Source organism: Terrapene carolina, unplaced genomic scaffold (assembly GCF_002925995.2).
Source record: "Terrapene carolina triunguis isolate 2854851 unplaced genomic scaffold, T_m_triunguis-2.0 Scaffold192, whole genome shotgun sequence".
Lineage (NCBI taxonomy): Eukaryota > Metazoa > Chordata > Testudines > Emydidae > Terrapene > Terrapene triunguis.
In genome coordinates, this window is record NW_020664543.1 from 5,874,127 (window position 1) to 5,894,862 (window position 20,736).

Sequence of the window (20,736 nt, forward strand, 5' to 3'; positions counted from 1 at the left end):
TTCTTCAAATGACCTGAAGTCTGTGTCTTTGGCTTCTCTCTTAAAAACAATCCCATCTTGTTTTTGAAAGCACTCAAACCAGCCAGTGCATGCCCTGAGGTTGGTAACGCCCAGGGCCACCACCAGTTCTTCTGCTTTCTGCATCACCAACAGTCCACATAGGGGGGTATTTCTCTCTCTGGCATTTCTGATCCACTTTATGAATGCAGCCTCGACCATAGGTGCCTTGTCTGACCACATTGTTTTTCTGTCTCCTTCATTTTGTACAATGCTCTCCCTGCTTTGAGAATCTTAGACAATGTAAGTTGTGGAATGCCCAATTTCTGAGCCGCATCTCTTTGGCTGGTCTTGGGAAGACTATTTCAGGACTCCAGAAGATGGCGTTTTTCATCTGCAAAAAGCATCTTTCTTTTTCCTGCTATGTTGATCGACTCTCACATAAACAGCACAATTTTTTTTTTTTACACAGGGATTATAATTTATACGTGCTACATGCCAAAAAACGCTAGATGTCATGAAATTCAAATTCAAAACAGCTTTATTGGCTTATTACATGTCATTGCTCTTGACTATCATATTACATGTAGTCAGTGTGCCCCTAAATGATTCGTATAAGTAGAGTATTTTACCATGGTTAGTGTAGAAATGATTTTGTCCCAGTGGTTTTGATCACTGTATATGGTTGATGCTTATATCAATAATTCTTATAAATGGAGTGTACTGTATTAGAATCTAGGTTTTCAGTCAACCCATTATTGAGATAAGGACCAGCTGCGAAGTTCAGTTGTATATCTACGTATGGATTCCACACTGTTTCTAGTAGAAGTTTGCAGGTGTTGGATCCTGGGTGTTTTAGTTTGGGAGAATCTCTATCTCTATCTTCAGGCAGTAGTTATCTCTAGATGACTCTAGATACAGTGCCATCTGTGGAGTAAAATACCTACCTGTTGTTGCATTCACAATTAAACTTAAGATTTTTCTTATTAACTTTTTCCCAGCTGATCAAATTGAATGTGACCCAAAGCATCTACAAATATACCTAGCCTAGAGAACAGAAATTCAGAGGGGAAAGACACACAGCTGGCAAAACTGGCTAGATGTATAAAATTCCCATGCTCACATTTTCAGTGTTGTAGCTATTGATCATAATGTTTTTTGTATAAACCACAGGTATAAAAACAGAAGTGATGGAAGATGAAAAAGCGCTGGAGGCAGCATGGATTTTGAATGAGGAAATTGTAGGGGTTGTATTTAACGATGACTTCTCCTATCGCCTCAGATTTCCTCCCGGGAATGTGATTGCTCCAAATGAGCATTTTGGACATATAGGTAATTAAAAATAAATAAATATGGCCAGATCCTCAGTTGGTGTAAATTAGCATAGCTTCATTGAAGTGGATTTGGCCCTTAGTCTACATGAGAGTTTCTGACCTCGAAAGAACCACCAATTTAAGTCTGTTTTATTGTTTGTAACAAAATAATAAAATCCAACAACACCAACTTTCTTTTAAATATATAGATGGTAGAAACTGTTTGGGTTTGTTTTTTTTAAATTGAGGATTTAGGCATATTCCTCCCTTTTGCCTGAAATATTTCATCCCACTTGATATGTTACATTCCATTTCAGTCTTTTCCCGTGTCTCATCATGCAGGGTCCATGCATGACAGATCAGCCTTGTGGTGTAGATTAATATATGTTTTATACTTTACTCTTGCCCTATAGTCTATTTTACACATCCAAATACACTCCATATAAATAATGAAAATTACTAGCAAAATTTCGCAACCGATGGCCAGTGAGGACTGAACTAGCATTCTCAGTCCTCTGCTCTTTCGGGAGGCTACGTAGTGAAGTGAAGAATTGATTTGGCGTGGAGACTCTGTCTTCACTTCTCACCTTGAACAGCAGTTGTTCAGGGCAGGAATGAGGCACTTGAGTGTCGCAGGGAGTGGAAATGCCTGCAGCACTGCAGACAATGGTATACCAGGTTTTTTTTGTTTCTTCTTTGGTTTTGGGTTCTGGGTTTTTTGGCCAGCCGAAGATCGCAGTCGAGCAGCTTTTATTAGAAACTTTAAAAACGCTAAATCATTGGGCATGTTGTAAACCATCTAAAGAATTAAAATAATACGCCCAGATCCTTAGTACGGAGCTGATCCTGTGCCACTGAAGTAAATGAGAGCTTTGGCATTTCACATGCACGTTTAAGGCACTCAGGTGGGGAGCAGTGAGAAAAGAGAGACGCTGCCAGGTGTATCCACTGCAACGGGGTCCTGCTATTATTACATGGGATGACGCTGAACGAGTCCAATACACTGCTGATCCTTTGATATTTCCACTATCCTTGGGAGCTCATTGCTTGCTGCTGTTGCAGAGTTATTATTGTAGTACCATTAAATCTGAATTTCTTGACTTTTGTGGGATTAAAATCTCAACCTTGATATTGCATTAAAATGATTGTTGCACACAATTAAGTAATGTCCTTGACCTTTCGTCTTTGCAGATTCTTGTTATAACTTTTCAGAACATTACTGTAATAGTCCAAAATATTGGTACAGAGGATTTCTATCACTGCAATCAAGCATTGATGCTGCTATTATAGAAGTAAGCAGAATTCTTGCACTGAAATTATTTTCTGTTTCTTCTAACCTGACCCTTAAACATTAAGCAAACTAAATCCTTCTGTGATCAGGGTTTCTTTAGTGCATGGAATTATTACAATGTAAAAAAAAAAAGTGATGGATCATCTTGTGGCGGGAACTTCTACCAAAGAACAACGTGTGAAATAACTCAGACTCCTGAATGGTTTGCAGAAACTGACTACTTTTAGTTTCATCTAGAAAACATGCACCCCTCCTAATCTCTATGCAAAATTACAATCAGTTTTGAAAGTCACAAAATAGAAAGGGTAAAACTTACAAAGCGTATTGACACAAAGAACTTCCCAGACCACCAGTGAAATGCAGCTCACGCGTGCCCAGCAGCATGTGGTCGTAATCCAACTGGAACATCTAGCGGGTACTGACATACAGATTATAGCTGGATGATTATCTTTCAGAAGTAGCCAAGGCCACTTTATATCATTTGAATCTGGCAAGGAGTTTTCAGCTGTTCTTTCCAGTATGGACCATTGGACTGTAATTAATTCCTTTGCCATTTTGCGATAGGGTGACCAGATGTCCTGATTTTATAGGGACAGTCCCGATTTTTGGGTCTTTTTCTTATATAGGCTCCTATTACCCTCCACCTCCATCCCGATTTTTCACACTTGCTGTCTGGTCACCCTATTTTGAGACTACAGCTCTATTTGGGACTACATTTTAAATCCACTCAGAAGCAAAAGCTAGTGTGAAATACATCAGCCCATTTGGTAATTGGAGTATTTGGCTGCAAGCAGGCTCAACCAATGTGCCGTAATCTGGGCTGGATATCTGAGGTTTTAGGGTAGAGTTGAAAGGGTTGGTATTGACCTCTAAAACCCTAAATTGCTTCAGACCTTCCTAACTGAGAGAATGCCTCTCTCCCTGTGCTATGCCGCTGCAGTTAAGATCTGCAGAGGTACTCCCCTCGGCCCAAAGGAGGGGCTTTTGGAAGGGCGTTCTCTGTGCGGGCCTCTTTTCTTTGAAGTGTGCCCCTCGTCCTTGGTCTACAATGATACAAATCGGTTAAACTTCAGAGCATGCTGCACGGCATGCCTTTTTAAGAAACCTGCTGAATGAGCAAATATTGTTAGGGATTATGTGTCTGGACAGTGGATAGTTTGGTTTATTTTTGTGCTGCGTTGCTGTGTGTTATGGAGTTGCTATTTAGTTTGATGATATATCGGTCTTGAAATATTTGGCAAGGGAGCCTAGAGCATTCTGAGAGGTGCCTCTTGTCGTTTTAGAAAATGACAAAACATGACAATTGCTCATCTTACCCACTAAAAGTCTGAGAGAGCAGATAGGGGAGCCCCTGTAGCATGTTCTGAGGGCTAAAACACTTGGGATTTTTCAGATCAGCATAGGCCAGGTTACCTTAGCGAATTCTCTGCAGCCAGTCCCCAGAGACCAAACATCAGGAATGTTGTCAAGAATGCGCAACCTGATCTCCACTGTTGGAATGATAAACAGGAGAGGGGCTATCGCAAAGGTAACCTGGCCTCAAAGTTAGGGGGGAGATTTTAAAAGATACAAGTGGCATTTAGGCCCCTAACTCCCAATTGCACCTTCAAAAACCTCCCCCTAGGTTCAAATTTGTGAAGGCTCAAGAAAGAGCCAACTCTCCATGACAGTTTCCATCTACTGAGATATTTACAGTGACATCCCTGACAAACCAGGCCTTGAGGCCTATCTCATGTCTATTTCTCACGGCTTGAAGGCTTTTGGCTGCAATACGCAGTGGAAACAATTATAATTTCTACCATCGGCGTAGATTCCAAGGCCAGAAGGGACCACTGTGATCATCAAGTCTGGCCTCCTGGGTAACACGTGAGGTTTAAAGAGCAGTTGATGTTGGTTTATGCTTTGACTTCACCCAATTTCTTTTTTAAGAAACGTTGTTTTTAAATGTTTGGTTCATAGATCTCTGCCCTGTTCCAATTCTGTTCAAGTTCATAGTTTGCACCCATCTCCATTATGGGTCCGAGCACTGGATTTCGTTATATGCAACATTATAAACTCAGAAAGGGAGGTTGTCAGCTGAGAAATTTAGTGTTGTCAGTGTTAGTATTAAGACTAACGATTTTATTATGTAATTGTCTTGTATTGCGGAAGTACCTAGAGGCCCCATTGTGCTAGCACTGTACACATATGTAATAAAGACAGTCCCTGCCCCAAAGAGCTTACAGTCTAGGCATATGAAAAGACCATCCTTGCTCCCAAATGAATTAAAACCAGCAGGGGGAAGAGGAGAGGAGAGGAGACCAAGACAACACCGAAATGATTGTTTAGTATAATGAGCCGCATTCCCAGCACGTCCGTTCCCTAGCTATTAAGTGTTTCGCGGTAGCAGTGAGCTTTAAGGAGGGACTTGAAGGAGGATAGTGTTGTGGCTTTGTAGATTTATCATGGAGCTCCTCCTAAGAATGAGGGGCAGCCTGAGAACAGAGTGAAAGAACTGAGCTAGCGTATCATGAAGGCTGCCATTGCTGGGAGAGCGGAGGCATGTGGTCCTGGCTTGATATAACATACCAGAGGTGATAGGTTGAGCAGGGGTAGGCCTTAAAAGACTGGATATGTGGTTTTTGATGGAAAGATGAGAGAGACCCAGAGTGGGGAGGCAGAGAAGTGGTGATGTAATTAAAGCAACATGTTAGGAAGACAATCTGTGTCAGTATTTTGAATAGACCCGAAGGGGGAAGTCTGCATTTCTCAAGGTCAGAAAGGAGAAAGTAGCAGTCATCAGAAATACATGATCCATTAACAGCACCACTAACATTATTAAGTGACATGTTATAACCCTGTACCATGACCTTATTTCATTACATAAAACTAAATTAAACGCTAACTTGAATTTTTTTAGATGACGACAAATCATTCTGTCTGGGAAGAAATGAAATCGATTAGTGGTGTCCGTATGGGATCATCATCTATCATACCATCAGTTACCCTGGAACATGGTTTTATCTTTTTTACTGTTGCAATGAGTTTCTCTCCATTTATGCACTTTCTGTCAATCAGTCTTACAAGAGAAAAAAGGAAACTCAAGGCGTTGATGAAGACTATGGGGTTACAGGATGCAGCCTTCTGGTGAGTAACACAAGTAGCTAAAGTGCATAGGTTTACTGTCTTAAGTTAATAGGTGCCAAAATACATATATTCTTCAGTATTTGTAAAATGAATTGACCGTTTCCATCCAGCTTCTCGTGGGCAGGAGGAACTCACAGAAAGAAAACAGCCAACCTCAATTAGATTGGCGTCTTTATGGATAGCCTAAGCGGAGAGGCCAAGGACGGAGTGGACATTATCCCGTTACCATTAGAGGTTGTCCCTTCAGAATGTGATCGAGGTGCATTGTTTGGGGCAGCGTGTGGAATCTTGCTCTGTTACTGCCAGTATTTTTTTGACAGGGGATGGAGGCCTTCTTCAGTTTTCGAGGATGATATCCTAACAGTAACTCCACTGGAAAACTTTACCAAAAAAATGCAACTCTTAGGACTTGCGAACCTCTATTTAATGAGCTGGTGCCCTTTAAAAACTTATCAAATGTTATTAGATTTTGTGTGCCTAACATGTATTTACTTAACATCAATAGGGATTATAACAGTGGTAAAGGGGATAAAGGTAGAAGAAAAAGGAATAAACACAAGGAAGCTAAGCAGAGGTTAGAGAGAGCTGATGATATCATTGATTTTTGCAACCTGAAAGAGAGGCAATGTCATATGAGACAACATGTGTGGAAGTCAGCTATGAATCTAGTATGTTTGCTTTTCTTAAAGACCCTGGGACCCAACTGTACCAACTAGATCTATGTATAGATCTCTTCTTCCCACAGGGCTGAGGGCTCAGACACTTCCAGGGCAACTTTCCCTCCTTGTCTTTAGACTCTGTGCATAGAGTGGTTGGTTGCAGTTACGAACATCATCTCTCACTAGACTTATGGAAATGAGGGGAAAAATATAATACAGCCTCAGACTGTAGTGTTTTCCCCTTCTCATATCTCTACCAAGTCCCTGCAAGGTATAGGAGTCCTGGCAGCGTAGTCATAGCTGGCCTGGAGACTCACAGCTGACACAGATGGATGAGGCTTCCAAGCAGATGGCATTGCAAATCATTGGTCCCCTGATATCTGTGGTGTTTGGGGGCAGCCTGTTCTCTGTGGAGGAAGGAGGGTGATGGTGAATGGGACAAACAGTACCTCCATTGGTGGAAAGATTAAGGAGTACAATCTAAGGGAGACCCGGCAGAACTCTCCTCCCCATTCAACCTTCTCGCTCATTTCCCATGGGAGGGACAGATGGGTTCCCAAGTTCATTGTCTGGCAATCTCCTTTGTATAATGCCTTACTAATGTCACAACTGTACGTGAAATGTTGCTGTGGCTTTTCCAGGGATATCCTAAGTATTTGAACTAACAATGGGATTTGCCATATGGCTGAAATCATGACAACAGTCATCAATTATCCAGAAAGATAACAATATATTTTCATTTTTAGGTTATCCTGGAGTTTGCTGTATACTGTTTGTGTTTTGATTATGGCCAGTCTGCTGACAGCTGTCACGGTTAATGAATATTTCTACACAAGCAGCTTCTTTGCAGTATTACTTCTGTTTTTCTTTTATGGCATAGCATCTGTAAGTTGGGATTTTAAAATGAAATTTCTCCACTTTCTAACTTTAAAATTTCTATGAGCCACATTGCTACTAATCGTAGGGCAGATCGGAGAGTGGCCCAACACTGTAGCTTTTCTGTAGTCACAGTAATTGAAGAAGCGATCTCTCTAAATCTCATTTAATCTCATAATTGGACATTATTTGAATTACCATCCAAAGAATTTACAGACACCAGACTCTGTGGGCTATGGACAAAAGTGAACTTTAATCTCAAATCCATCCACAAAGAGCGATTTTCTTTACAGAACTTTGAGAGAGGGAACATATAACGTCTGTGCCCATGGAATCCTATAGTGGCCAGTAAATAATGAAATGATTTCTGTGCTGCATGCCGCTTTAATTTTATGAAATAAAAGTGCCCAAATGTAACTTTTTGAACTTCCTCCCTTCTTCCCCACTTCCATAGATAGAATATGAGAGAGTGATTTCACTAGGCTCTTAAACAACAGTAGTCATGATATTGATCAAGATTTCCCACATGAACATGATTTGTTGGGGGAAGAGTCAACATGGCTATTTTAAAGGGAAATCATGCCTCACCAATCTACTAGAATTCTTTGAGGGGGTCAACAAAGATGTAGACAAGGGCATTCCTGTGGATATAGTGTACTTGGACTTTTAGAAACCTTTGACCAGGTTCCTCACCAGAGGCTTTTAAGCAAAGTAAGCAGTCATAGGATAAGAGGGAAGGTCTTCTCATGAATCAGTAACTGGTTAAAAGACAGGGGGGGAAGGGTAGAAATACATAGTCAGTTTTCAGAATGGAGAGAGGTGATTAATGTGCTGGGACTAGTGGTGTTCAACATATTCATAAATGATCTGGAAAAAGGGGTAAACAGCAAAGTGGCAAAATATGCAGATGACACAGTCTGCTTTGGACCTAACTATCCTGAGCAATTTTGTAAGGAGTTACAACGGGACCTCACAAAACTGGATGACTGGCAACAAAATGGCAGATGAAATTCAGTGTTGACAAATGCAAAGCAATGCACATTGGAAAATATAATCCCAACTTCAGAGACCAAATGATGGGTCTAAATAGGCTGTTAAACGATTAAGGGAGGATATGGTAGAGGTCTATAAGATCATGAATGGTGTGGAGAAAGTGAGTAAGAAAGGGTTATTTACTCTTCATATAACACAAGAACTAGGGTCGTCAAATGAAATTAATAGACAACAGGTTTAAAACACACATAAGGAAGTACTTCTTCACACAATACATAGTCACCCTGTGGCACTTGTTGCCTAGGGATGTTGTAAAGGCCAAAATTATCACTGGGTTCAAAAAAGAATTAGATAATATAGGAATAGCCATACAGGGTCAGACCAATAGTCCATCTAGCCCCATATCCTGCTTTCTGACAGTGACCAATGCAAGGTGCTTCAGAGGGAGATAAGCTCATGGAGGAGAGGTCCATCAATGGCAATTAGCAAAGAAGGTCAGGGAGGCAACCCCATGCTCTGGGTGTCCCTACCCTCTGACTGCCAGAAGCTGGGAGTGGATGACAGGATGAATCACTCAGTAATTGCCCTGTTCTGTCCATTCCCTCTGGGGCACCTTGCATTGGCCACTGTCGGAAGACAGGATACTGGGCTAGCTGAACCCTTGGGCTGACCCAGTATGGCCGTTCTTATGTTCTGAATTAATTGACTAGAGATATGTTTACTTGTGCAAGTACAAATATTATTCATTGATGATACTTGGTCACATGCATGCATGAAAAGAGAGACCACCTGGAATTAACCATTTCTAGTGTTACCTAAAACTTGAAGGTTATCTTCTCCCGAGCTTTGACGTTACTGATGGATGTAGAGCTAACCGATTTTCTTTACCCTAATTATTGTCAGCACCTTAATTTTTCATCATTTTTGTGTGCCAAATATAATATTAAAAACCCCACAAAATTATGTGAATCAGTGACAAACTAATAGTTAAGGAGAATTTAAGAAAAAAACAAACAAACCAACCCAACAAAAAATTAGGCCTTCACTGGGGGAAAAAAAAAGTTACCTGAAATCTGGATGTGTATTAAAATAGGTGAAGAAAATGAAACAGCCCCAGAAAAAAAGAGAGTTTATTAGTGAAATTGACTGAAACAATTTTACTAAAAGGACACCCAGCTACTATGTAAAATAAAACACACACACAATTAATATAATACACATATATACCCTAGAGCAGGGGTTCTCAATCTTTTTCTTTCTGAGGCCCCCCCAACATGCTATAAAACTCCACAGCCCAGTTGTGCCACAACTGTTTTTCTGCATATAAAAGCCAGAGCTGGCATTAGCGAGTAGCAAGCAGGGTAATTTTTCCGGGTCCCCACACCACTGAGGGCCCCGCGAAGCTAAGTTTCTCAGGCTTTGGCTTCAGCCTCAGGTGGCGGGGTCCCAGGCTTCGGCCCTGCATAGCGGTGCTTTGGTTTTCTGCCCTGGGCCCCAGTGAGTCTAATGCTGGCCCTGCTTGGTGGCCCCCCTAAAACCTGCTTGCGGTCCCCCAGGGGGCCCCAAACCGCCGGTTAGGAACTACTGCCCTAGAGACCCTGAATATGGATTCGTTTCAGTCTGAAGTGTTTACAGCCAGTCAAGTCATGAACTTCTGCGGATAGGCCACGTCTTAAGGTGCTGCACAGGTGCAGCGCCCACTGACTTTAGCCTCTCCAGTTTGTCTCCTAAAGGCCAACTCTTAACTCAGTGGCTCTCCCTAGCATGTCCGACACCATGTGTATGATGCGTTTGAAACCTCTGATAGAAATGCGTTCCACTAACTGGAAGCTTCCTTATCTGCAGATCCACTTCTGTTTCATGCTCAGCTCCCTCTTAAAGAAGCCTAAAGTCACCAGCTCCGTTGGATTCATCCTCACCTTTTTCTCTACATGTCTGAGCTTTATTACATTGGTGAAAAAACTTCCTGCACCCTTGGAATGGGCTTTGGGTCTCCTCTGCCCCTTTGCCTTTATTACTGGAATCTCAAAGGTATGGTGAATTATTTGGAACACACATGCAGTAAAGCTGTAACTGGTAGCTAACTGGCTATATGTACCTGACAGTTGCCAGGCTAGGGTACTGTTTATTATGTATGATGGTAGTATTTAAAGGTGCCAGTGTTCTAAGTGCTGTACAAACACTGCCCCAGAAAGTTTGCTGCTCGCTAGTTTTCAAGTGTCCAGCAAGTGCAAGTCCATTTGCTACAGTTTCCCCATATGAAGAAAGAAATCATGACATGTGAATGTAATTTGTCTGCACTGGATTATATGGCCTCCAATAGAAGAGTCTGACACATGCCCCAAAATGATGATATGAGGTTGCACTTCGCTGGTGTGAATCTGTTTCTAGAGCACTTTTGAATGAAAACCTACACACTCCCTCTCGTTAGTAGAAACGTATTTCTAGTGAGGAAAAGAAACTAAAAGGAGTGTGGGGGGAATATAGTGCTGGACTTCCCAAAGCTTCTCTGGATAACTGTGTTGCATAAATTTCATCAAAATTCTGACCTTATGTGCCTGGTTTTTCAGCTAAAGATTCTTAGTCTTTGTTTTTTTCCTTTCAGATTTTACATTTAGAAAAATATGGAATAGGTTTCTATTTTTCTAACATGATGGAGGAATCATATGCTGTATTTACAGCCTATGTCCTACTGATTTTTGACAGTGTTTTATATATGCTATTGGCTATCTATTTTGATAAAGTTTTGCCTGGTAAGTATATTTATAATTAAAATACTGTATATGTTCTTTTATACATACACTTGCTCCTATAATTCTCTCTCTCTTGCCCTAGGCCCCCTGCCCCCACTTATTTCAAAGCAGTACAAGTAATGATAGAATAACACTGAACAAAGGAAAATGTAAAATTAGAATTTACCATCCCACATTGGGTGGATCAGCTAATGTCTCTTTCATCTGTAACTGGTGTTAAACAATATTTCCAGACAACAGACTATGGATTGGGTGTGGATTCCTAAATAAGCCCTTTTGATCCCCTCTTCCTTGCCCTCTTCAACCAAGAATCAGCTTTCATATCACACTTTAGGTAGCCTCAACCTTTAAAATAAAATTAATAGAGACAAGCGATTAGCTTGTTGTTCAGATTTGGCTGATGTTCACAGCTGGGAATACTAACAGTCATATGAACCCTAAGGGTTCAATTTGGACCCTTGAATATGAAAATATCGTCCAAAGCTGAATGTCCCACTGCTCCAGTACATGCTATCTGGCATCATAAACTGTATATGACAAAGTTAAGGCAATCCAGAGCCCCTGCAACATGACCCTGCTCCCCACTTCCAGTGTCAGCAGCATTTCCCACCCCTTCCTGTCCCCCAGCAGCAGAACCTCCCTTTCCCCCAGGGCTAGTAGCAAGTAAGGGCATATACAAAACTTATCCCAGCAGCCAGGGTGTTTCTGCTTGCATGGGGCTTTCCTCCTGCCATGTACACAGTGGGTGAGAGCCCTCAAAGCAGTCCTGGAGCAAACCCCCTATTGGAATGGGTCAAACCCCTCACACCTATAGACTCAGGTGGATGATTCTGCATTCGGTTTCCTTCAGGTCACATTCTCAGCATTTCCTTTGCAATGATAAGGGCTCAAAACAGATGTTTTTAAATGGTATCTGAGATTCAGAGGTCATTAAATGATTCCAGGAGCCAGAGCTCTAAGCACAGCCCTATAGTGCCTGTGCCTTAACCCCGCCCTGTGACTAGGGCAGACAAGGCCAGGGAAGCTAAAGAAATACCAATGACATGCTCCTACCTCTTAAGCCGTTGCTGTCAGCCTGATAAACTGGCCAAAATTATTCAGCCATGTTTGGGAAATGTGATTTCTCCCTTCCCCTTCCATTATGAGTGTGTAGGGTTTTTTTTTTAATTCTCATGATAGCTCAAATCCTGAACCCAGCACCTGGTTCTAACAGCTAGGACAGATGCTTGAGAGATTAATCATGGGCCCGACCCTCAGGCTGAAGCTGCAGGACAGAGGTTACTTTAGCCTAATGATTAAAGTAACCTGAGTAGAGGCTTTACATGAACCGCCTGTGCTGGGGGATGGGTGGAAATGTCTGCAGAGCAGTGGATTTCCTCCTGTCTCTTATGTGCTGTTATGCCCAGAATGGATTCTGTAACCCATGGGCGTGTGAACCCAACCACACCAAGCCCTCCTAGTTTGCTGTAGAGATATACCAGTTCTTCTAACAGTTGGTCTTTTGTGGCTGTAGAGAGATGGATTTGCCCAGTGCTGAAATCAATAAAGAGTCAGATGTTTAAAGGTATTTGGGTGCCTCAAGATGCCAATAGGTGCCTAATGGGATTTTTAAAGGAGCTAAGGGCCTAGGCACATTTGAAAATCCTGCAAGGTGCCCATCTGCATCATTAGGCACGTAAATACCTTTAAAATTTTTGACGCTAAAAGTGTTTAATGCCATGAATTAGGCTTTAGTCTACTATGCCTGGATAAACTAAAGATTCATCGTCTTTGTTCCCAATTAGACAAATATGGTATGAAATATCCCCCTTTGTTCTGCCTGAAGCCATCATACTGGTGCAAAAGCAGGAGAGGTTATGCTGGTAAGAGACCTGAAACTGAACAAAACCATGAACGTATCTTCAATGACAGCATGGAGCCAGTGCCTTCAGAATTTGACGGGAAGGAAGCCATCAGGTAAAACTCTACTGCATATAAGAAGAAACCTATAGATTACATATGGTATCAGAGGATTAGCAGAGCTCACCTGCAGCTGTTGCTATCCCTGCTCCAACGATCAATTTAGCTTTACTTCAGCCTACTCCGCTTTCCCCTACATGGGATTTTTGCGAGAATACGTTCTTCCACAAAGTAAGAGTACAGAGTTAGGTCAAGCGCTGTTACCATGCAGATGAGATTAGGAACCAAATCAGGCCAGTCATACATGAACTGAGCCAAATTGTAAATTGGTTTTGTGGTGCTAATTTTGTCCAAAAATACCTATGGCAGGGGGAACCCAAACTCCTTGTACCTGCAACCTCCTTCAGATTTGATCCCCAAAGCCTTCAAAGGTAAAAGGACAATCTGATGTAACATTGTATATTTATACATGAAGGGGCTGATCTTTCACTCTGTGTAGACATGAACACTTGTGAAAGGGGATTGTAAAAGGCTACCAGATGAGGTATACACTCCCTTGCACAGGTATAAATTACTAGGGAGGTAGTGTGATCTAGTGGAGAGAGCACCGGACTGGAAGTCCAGAGACCTGAGTTCTATTCTGAGCTCTGCTGTTTGTTGACTGACCTTGGGGAAATCACGCCGTCTCCCTGTGCCTCAGTTTCCCAATCTGTAAAATGGGGATAATGTTACTGACCTCCTTTGTAAAGCACTTTGAGATCTACTGAAGCAAAGCATTATATATGATCAAGGTGGTATTATTTATTATGGTGCAAGGCAGTATTTACTCAATAATTGGAATCCAGTGCTAATGATAACTTGCTTCCCTTCCTTTAGACTCAACAATATTAAAAAAACATATAAAACAAAGAACAAGAAAATAGAAGCTTTGAGAGGTATGAAAAGTTTCTTAAACCTTTTTGTTTGGATTTTAACCAAAAATGAACCCAATCAATTCTGAAATTTTAGGGCTGCTCTTTTCTTATTGTGAGAAGATACAGTAATTCTGCTTATCCATACTTATTAACATGTAAATCTAGGGACATTGCAAATGTTTTCTTTGCAACATTTAATCCCTGTTAAATAAGAAGAAAAAATAATAGCTGTAAGAAATGTTAAAATCAAAAGGTGGAAGAAGTAAAGAAGCAAAATTGGTATCCACCATGACTGTTTGAAAGACTATCCCAAAACCTAATTCATGCAACTGATGATTACCCTGTGACTGTATTTCTATCTTTACTAAGAATAAAAGGGAGTGAGCATTGTAGGAACAGAGTAAAGCAATTTAAGATCTTTCTAAAAGTTATTACATCTGTGTCTCTTTCCCCTCATTGCACCCTCTTTACTAATATAATGAAAAACTTCTTGCAAGTTTGAACCTGGTTACTGAAGATGTAACTCACATTGTGGGTTCTGAAATTCTGACTTTGCTTATCTCTTCTTAGACAGAAATCTTATTTCTTTAATTGTCATGTTTGGCACCTGGACACCATACTTTGGTGATGGGCACATAGAAAGAGAGAGGAAAGACTTAATTTACTTCACAAACTTTAATCCTAACATAATACTATTTTTATACTAGGTTTGTTCTTAAATATTTATGAAGGCCAGATCACTGCGTTACTTGGTCATAGTGGAGCTGGAAAAACTACTCTACTTAACATCCTCAGTGGACTTTCCCAGCCATCAGATGGTACGATGACACACTTCTAAACTGAAAGGAAGAATATGCTTGATTTCAAGTTTCAGAGGGGTAGCTGTGTTAGTCTGTATCAGCAGAAACAACGAGGAGTCCTTGTGGCACCTTAGGGCTGGTCTATACTTACCTGTTAGTTCGACGGCTGGAAATCGAACTTCCGGGTTCGATTTATCGCGTCTGGTCTGGACGCGATAAATCGATCCCGGAAGTGCTCCCCGTCGACTGCGGTACTCCAGCTCGGCGAGAGGAGTACCACGGAGTCGACGGGGAGCCTACCTGCCGCGTGTGGACCGCGTCTGAACCGCGGTAAGTTCGAACTAAGGTATGTCGACTTCAGCTACGTTATTCACGTAGCTGAAGTTGCGTACCTTAGATCAAATTGGGGTGTTAGTGTAGACCAGGCCTTAGAGACTAACAAATTTATTTGGACATAAGCTTTCGTGGGCTAGAACCCACTTCATCAGATGCATGGAGTGGAAAATACAGGAGCAGGTATAAATATATGAATATATAGGATGGGGGTTGCTTTACCAAGTATGAGGTCAGTCTAACAAGATAAATCAATTAACAGCAGGATACCAAGGGAGGAAAAATAACTTTTGAAATGGTAAGAGAGTGGCCCATTACAGACAGTTGACAAGAAGGTGTGAGTAACAATAGGGAGAAATTATTATTGGGGAAATTAGGTTTAGGTTTTGTAATGACCCAACCACTCCCAGTCTTTATTCAGGCCTAATCTGATGGTATCCAGTTTGCAAATTAATTCCAGTTCTGCAGCTTCACGTTGGAGTCTGTTTTTGAAGTTTTATTGTTGAAGAATTGCCACTTTTAGGTCTGTTATTGAGTGACCAGGGAGGTTGAAGTGTTCTCCTACTGGTTTTTGAATGTTATGATTCCTGATGTCAGATTTGTGTCCGTTTATTCTTTTGCCTAGAGACTGTCCCGTTTGGCCAATGTACATGGCAGAGGGGCATTGCTGGCACATGATGTCATATATCAGCAATCCTTTCATATATTTATACCTGCTCCTGTATTTTCCACTCCATGAATCTGATGAAGTGGGTTCTAGCCCACAAAAGCTTATGCCCAAATAAATTTGTTAGTCTCTAAGGTGCCACAAGGACTCCTTGATTTCAAATGTGCTTGGGTGAAAGAACAAAGGACACATCATCAATCTTTCTTTGTTCATGTGTACAGGTTCTGCAACTATATACAAGTACAAACTATCAGAAATAGAGGATCTGGAAGAAATTAGAGCATTATTTGGGGTTTGCCCACAATTCAACGTTCAGTTTGAAGTTTTAACAGTGAAAGAAAATCTGCGAGTTTTTGCTGAAATCAAAGGGATTCGGTCCGTTGAGGTAGAGTATGAGGTAAGTCAGGGGTTCTCAAACTTCATTGCACTGCGACCTCCTTCTGACAACAAAAATATCTACATGACCCCAGGAGTGGGGGATCGAACCCTGAGCCCACCCAAGCCCTTACCGCCTCAGGCTGGGGGAGGGGTGCGCAAAGCCGAAATCCGAGGGCTTCAGCTCCAGGCAGGAGGCCTGTAACCTGAGTCCTGCCACACAGCACCAAAGCCCTTGGACTTTGGCCCCGGGTGGTGGGGCTTGGGCTTGAGCCCCAGGCCCCAGCAAGTCTAATGACAGCCTTGGCGACCCCATTAAAACGGGGTCACGACCCACTTTAAGGTCCCAACCCACAGTTCGAGAGCTGCGGAGGTAAGTATATGTTCACTTGGAAAGAACTTCTACTTCACAGCATCATATTGGAATTGGAAAAGGTTCAGAAAAGGGCAACAAAAATGATTAGGGGTATAGAACAGCTTCTGTATGAGGAGAGATTAATAAGACTGGGACTTCTCAGCTTGGAAAAGAGGCGACTAAGGGGGGATATGATAGAGGTCTATAAAATCATGAGTGGTATAGACAAAGTAAATAAGGAAGTGTTATTTACTCCTTCTCATAATACAAGAACAAGGGGCCACCAAATGCAATTAACAGGTAGCAGGTTTAAAACAGACACAAGAAAGTATTTTTTCATGCAACACGCTCTCAACCTCTGGAACTCCTTGCCAGAGGGTGTTATGAAGGCCAATACTATAATGGGGTTCAAAAGAGAGCTAGATTCATGGAGGATAGGTCCATCAATGGCTATTAGCCAGGATGAGCAAGAATGGTGTCCCTAGCCTCTGTTTGCCAGAAGCTGGGATTGCGTGACAGGGCATGGATCACTTGATGATAACCTGTCTGTTCATTCCCTTTGGGGTACCTGCCATTGGCCACTGTCAGAGGACAGGATACCGGGCTTGATGGACCTTTGGTCTGACCCAGTATGTCTGTTGTTATGTTCTTATCATGTCATTTTTTCATGCAAATTGTATGGTATAAAATTTGTCTAAGAATAAGACATTTGTAAATTCAATTTACACTGACAAAAAATCTAGCCAATTATATATAAGAAATATCACAGGGGCAGGTTTCCATGAAAATGGGAGTACCTGCAGAGCCCCTTGTACAGGGGAGAATACTCGTTATTATTTGTTTGGTTTGTGTTAGCTTCTAGCAGCCCCAGTCATGGACCTGGCCCCCGTTGTGCTAGGCGCTGTGCAAAACAGAACAGATGGCCCCTGCCCAAAGAGCTTGGGGCCAGATTTTTAAAGATATTTAGGCCCGACAGATGCAAATAGGTGCTTGGGCACTTTTGAAAATCCCAGTAGGGCCTATTTGCTTCTTTAGGATCCCAAATACCTTTAAAACTCTGGCGCTGAGGGTACATCTACACGGCAAAAAATGCCCATGGCAGCAAGTCGCATGGCCCGGGTCAACTGTACAAATAGCAGTGTAGACACTGAGGCTCAGGGTGGAGCCTGGGCTCCAAGACCCTCCCACCTCATCAGGTTTCAGCTCCCTTGCTCCAGGATGAGCCCAAATGTCTACACTTGTGTTTTTAGCCCCGCAGCATGAGCCCCGTGAGCCCAAGTCAGTTGACCCAGACTCTGAGGCTTTCTGCCACAGGGTTTTTATTGCTTTGTAGATGTACCCTAAGAGTCTACGTCACCCTTTTCGTTTTACCACACCAGGGAGGCAAGACCACTTTTCTTGCTGCACTCCATTATAGTGCCATGATAGTAGAGATTATTTCAATACCTTCACATCTCCATTCATTTTTCAGTGATAGCTGAGATACCAGTCTCATTCTGAATGGACATGTAGCTGTGAAATAGTCGGGTTTGAAATCCGAGAACTTGTGCTCTTGTATGACATCTCAATCTGCGTCGTTTCTGTGGGATAAGTAGAACTGGAGGTTTCAGGAGTGATCTAGTTGAATGTGACACCCAGACCTCAGGAGTGCAAACCTGGCCAGGCTACTGTCAGATAAACACAGGCCTCTCAGCATGTAACATTGGCTTGTGGGCATGCTTAATCAAGATCTTACTACCAGGGCCAGCTTTAGGAAGTGTGGGGCCCAATTCCAACAGTTTCGACGGGGCCCCGACAGGGATGACTAAAAAAAAAAACACGTGAAAAAAAAACACGTGGGGCTTGTACTCACCGGGCCATGCTCCTAGTCTTTGGCGGCGGGTCCTTCACTCGCTCCAGGTCTTCGGCGGCACTGAAGGACCCGCTGCCAAAGTGCCGCTAAAGACCTGGAGTGAGTGAAGGACCCGCCGCCAAAGACCCAGAGCACCGCCAGGTGAGTAAAAATTAAAAAGGCGCCTCTAGCCAGGGAAGGGATTCTCTGCCACTTGTCTGGGCGGCCCTGCCACTGGGCGTGGGGCCCTCTTAGGCGCGGGGCCCGACTCGGGGGAATTGGTGGAATTGGCCTAAAGCCGGCCCTGCTTACTACAATTCTTCTTGCTCTTGTTCTTGCTGCGTCACTGTTTTCTAACAAAAAAGCAACCAGGACCAGCTGACAGACACACGTTGTTGTGTAACCACTGTAGTTATCTGAAACCGTTACTTGCAAGTTTATATTTTGGGAATAATAGCACCCAAAAGCCTAAACATACCAGTCCTGGACATTTATTTTTCTGTCATTTTCCAGGTGCAAAAAGTTTTGAAACGGATGGATATTATCAAGATTCAGGACACCCAAGCTAATAAGCTGAGTGGTGGACAAAAAAGAAAGTTGTCTCTTGGGATAGCCATGTTAGGAGATCCACAGGTAAAAAGGAGCGGTCATATGCACAACTGGTGTTTATATTGTATGTGTATTTAAACACAGTCTCTGATCCTGCAAAGACTTACACACCTACTTATCTCCACACACTGTGAGCACCCTAGCTCCTATTGATTTCAATAGGACTCCTCATAGTGCGTAAAGTTAGATACACGAGTAAGTCTTTGCAGGATTGAGACCATACAAAGTACATTTTCATGCCATTAATTTATAAACATCATCTCAAACAATATGATGTGTCCAAGGAACAAGATTGGAAAATACCTAAATGATTCCAGAATACTGACTGAAATTTACTTAACAAACAAAAGAAAGATAGATTGAAGCTACATCAATACCATGTTTAGCACAAACAAAAAGGATAATAAATAAATAAACTAGGAAAACCAGTAAAAATACAGACATAGGGCTTGTCTCCATAGACACATCCAGGAAAGTTACATTGAATTAACTAAAGGTCTGGATTTAAAGTGGATTATTTAAACCATATTAAATCTCTGTGTGGACACTGTCATTCAAAATTTAAGTGGCCTTAATTCAGTTTAGTTTAATTCACTTCCAAAGTTAATTGAAGCCACTTAAATTCTGAATAGCAATGACCACACAGGGATTTAGTGTGGTTTAACCAATCCACTTCAGATTCATATCTTTAGTTAATTCAGATTAACTTTCCTGGATGTCCCCATGGAGAAAAGCTTGTAGAGTTGCATTTTGATGTTAAAATCACCTGAAAAGAAAATTAAGGAGTTAAAACCACTCAAATCTGTAAATATACCAAAAATTATTCATTGTAACTGGATCTGAATGCAGTATTGCCAACCTCAAGTGTTTGAAAATCATGAGTTTCATGTAAAAATCATGGTATTAAAAAAAATCTAGGGGTTCTGTTTATTTGCTTTCTGGTTTTTGCGCCAACAAGGTGCCCTCAGATCATGTTTTCTGTCATTTCCCTGCAACCAAGAGGGATGCACACTTTGTTAAAACATGATAGCTGAGACTCTCATGCAATCTCTTGACTCCAGCAGCTGGAGCTGTAAGAGAAACATCAATTATCATGAAACTTGCACTAAAATCATGAGAGTTGGTAACACAGGGTATGTCTACACTACGGGATTAATCCGAATTTAGATAATTCGAATTTGGGAAACAGGTTGTATAAATTCGATTGTGCGCGGCCACACTAAGCACATTAATTCGGTTTTTAACCACATTAATTCGGTGGTGTGCGGCCACACTACCCCATTAATTTAACCACATTAATTCGGTGGTGTGCGGCCACACTAACCCTAATTCGAATTAACAAAATCGATTTGGGCGCTACTCCGCTCGTCGAGGTGGAGTACAGAAATCGATTTTAAGTGCCCTTTAATTCGAATTAACTGGCTCTGTAGTGTGGACGGGTGAAGGGTTAATTCGGATTAACGCAGCTAAATCCGAATTAAAGTCGTAGTGTAGACCAGGCCACAGTGAAGGTCTGATTTCACTCCTGTTTGCAGGTTTTGCTATTAGATGAGCCAACTGCTGGATTGGATCCCCGTTCCAGACACTATGTGTGGACCCTACTGAAAGAACGTAGAGCTGGTCGAGTGACTCTATTCAGTACCCAATTCATGGATGAAGCTGATATCCTTGCTGGTGAGACCAGCTTATTTCATTCGATAATAAGATTTTATAAGTAGATGGAATAAGATTTTATAAGCAGAGTTTTCTTTTAGAATGGACCTTGCTCAGGCTAAACTCTTAGGGTGAAATCTTGGTACCACTGAAGCAACGGGAAAATTCCCATTGACTTCAGTGGTACCAGGATTCCATCCTCATTGCCTTTAATAGAAGTTTGACTCAATAAGGACTGAAAGGTTGGCCCTAACAGGGGAAGAAAAACTCATTGAACTGCAATGAAGCAATT

At 41.9% G+C, this 20,736-nt stretch overlaps 1 protein-coding gene across 1 annotated transcript in view; it reads left to right on the plus strand.

Moving 5' to 3' along the window:
* The window catches only part of LOC112105506, a 118,293-nt gene that overhangs the window by 3,228 nt on the left and 94,329 nt on the right, over positions 1–20,736 (plus strand). The window contains exons 2-13 of the mRNA XM_029912166.1: positions 1,171–1,329; positions 2,502–2,602; positions 5,501–5,727; positions 7,133–7,271; positions 10,101–10,286; positions 10,861–11,008; positions 12,793–12,964; positions 13,784–13,842; positions 14,529–14,639; positions 15,843–16,018; positions 18,696–18,815; positions 20,327–20,465. Of these exons, the coding sequence (XP_029768026.1) occupies positions 1,171–1,329; positions 2,502–2,602; positions 5,501–5,727; positions 7,133–7,271; positions 10,101–10,286; positions 10,861–11,008; positions 12,793–12,964; positions 13,784–13,842; positions 14,529–14,639; positions 15,843–16,018; positions 18,696–18,815; positions 20,327–20,465 (1,737 nt within the window). The remainder of the gene's footprint in view (positions 1–1,170; positions 1,330–2,501; positions 2,603–5,500; positions 5,728–7,132; positions 7,272–10,100; positions 10,287–10,860; positions 11,009–12,792; positions 12,965–13,783; positions 13,843–14,528; positions 14,640–15,842; positions 16,019–18,695; positions 18,816–20,326; positions 20,466–20,736) is intronic.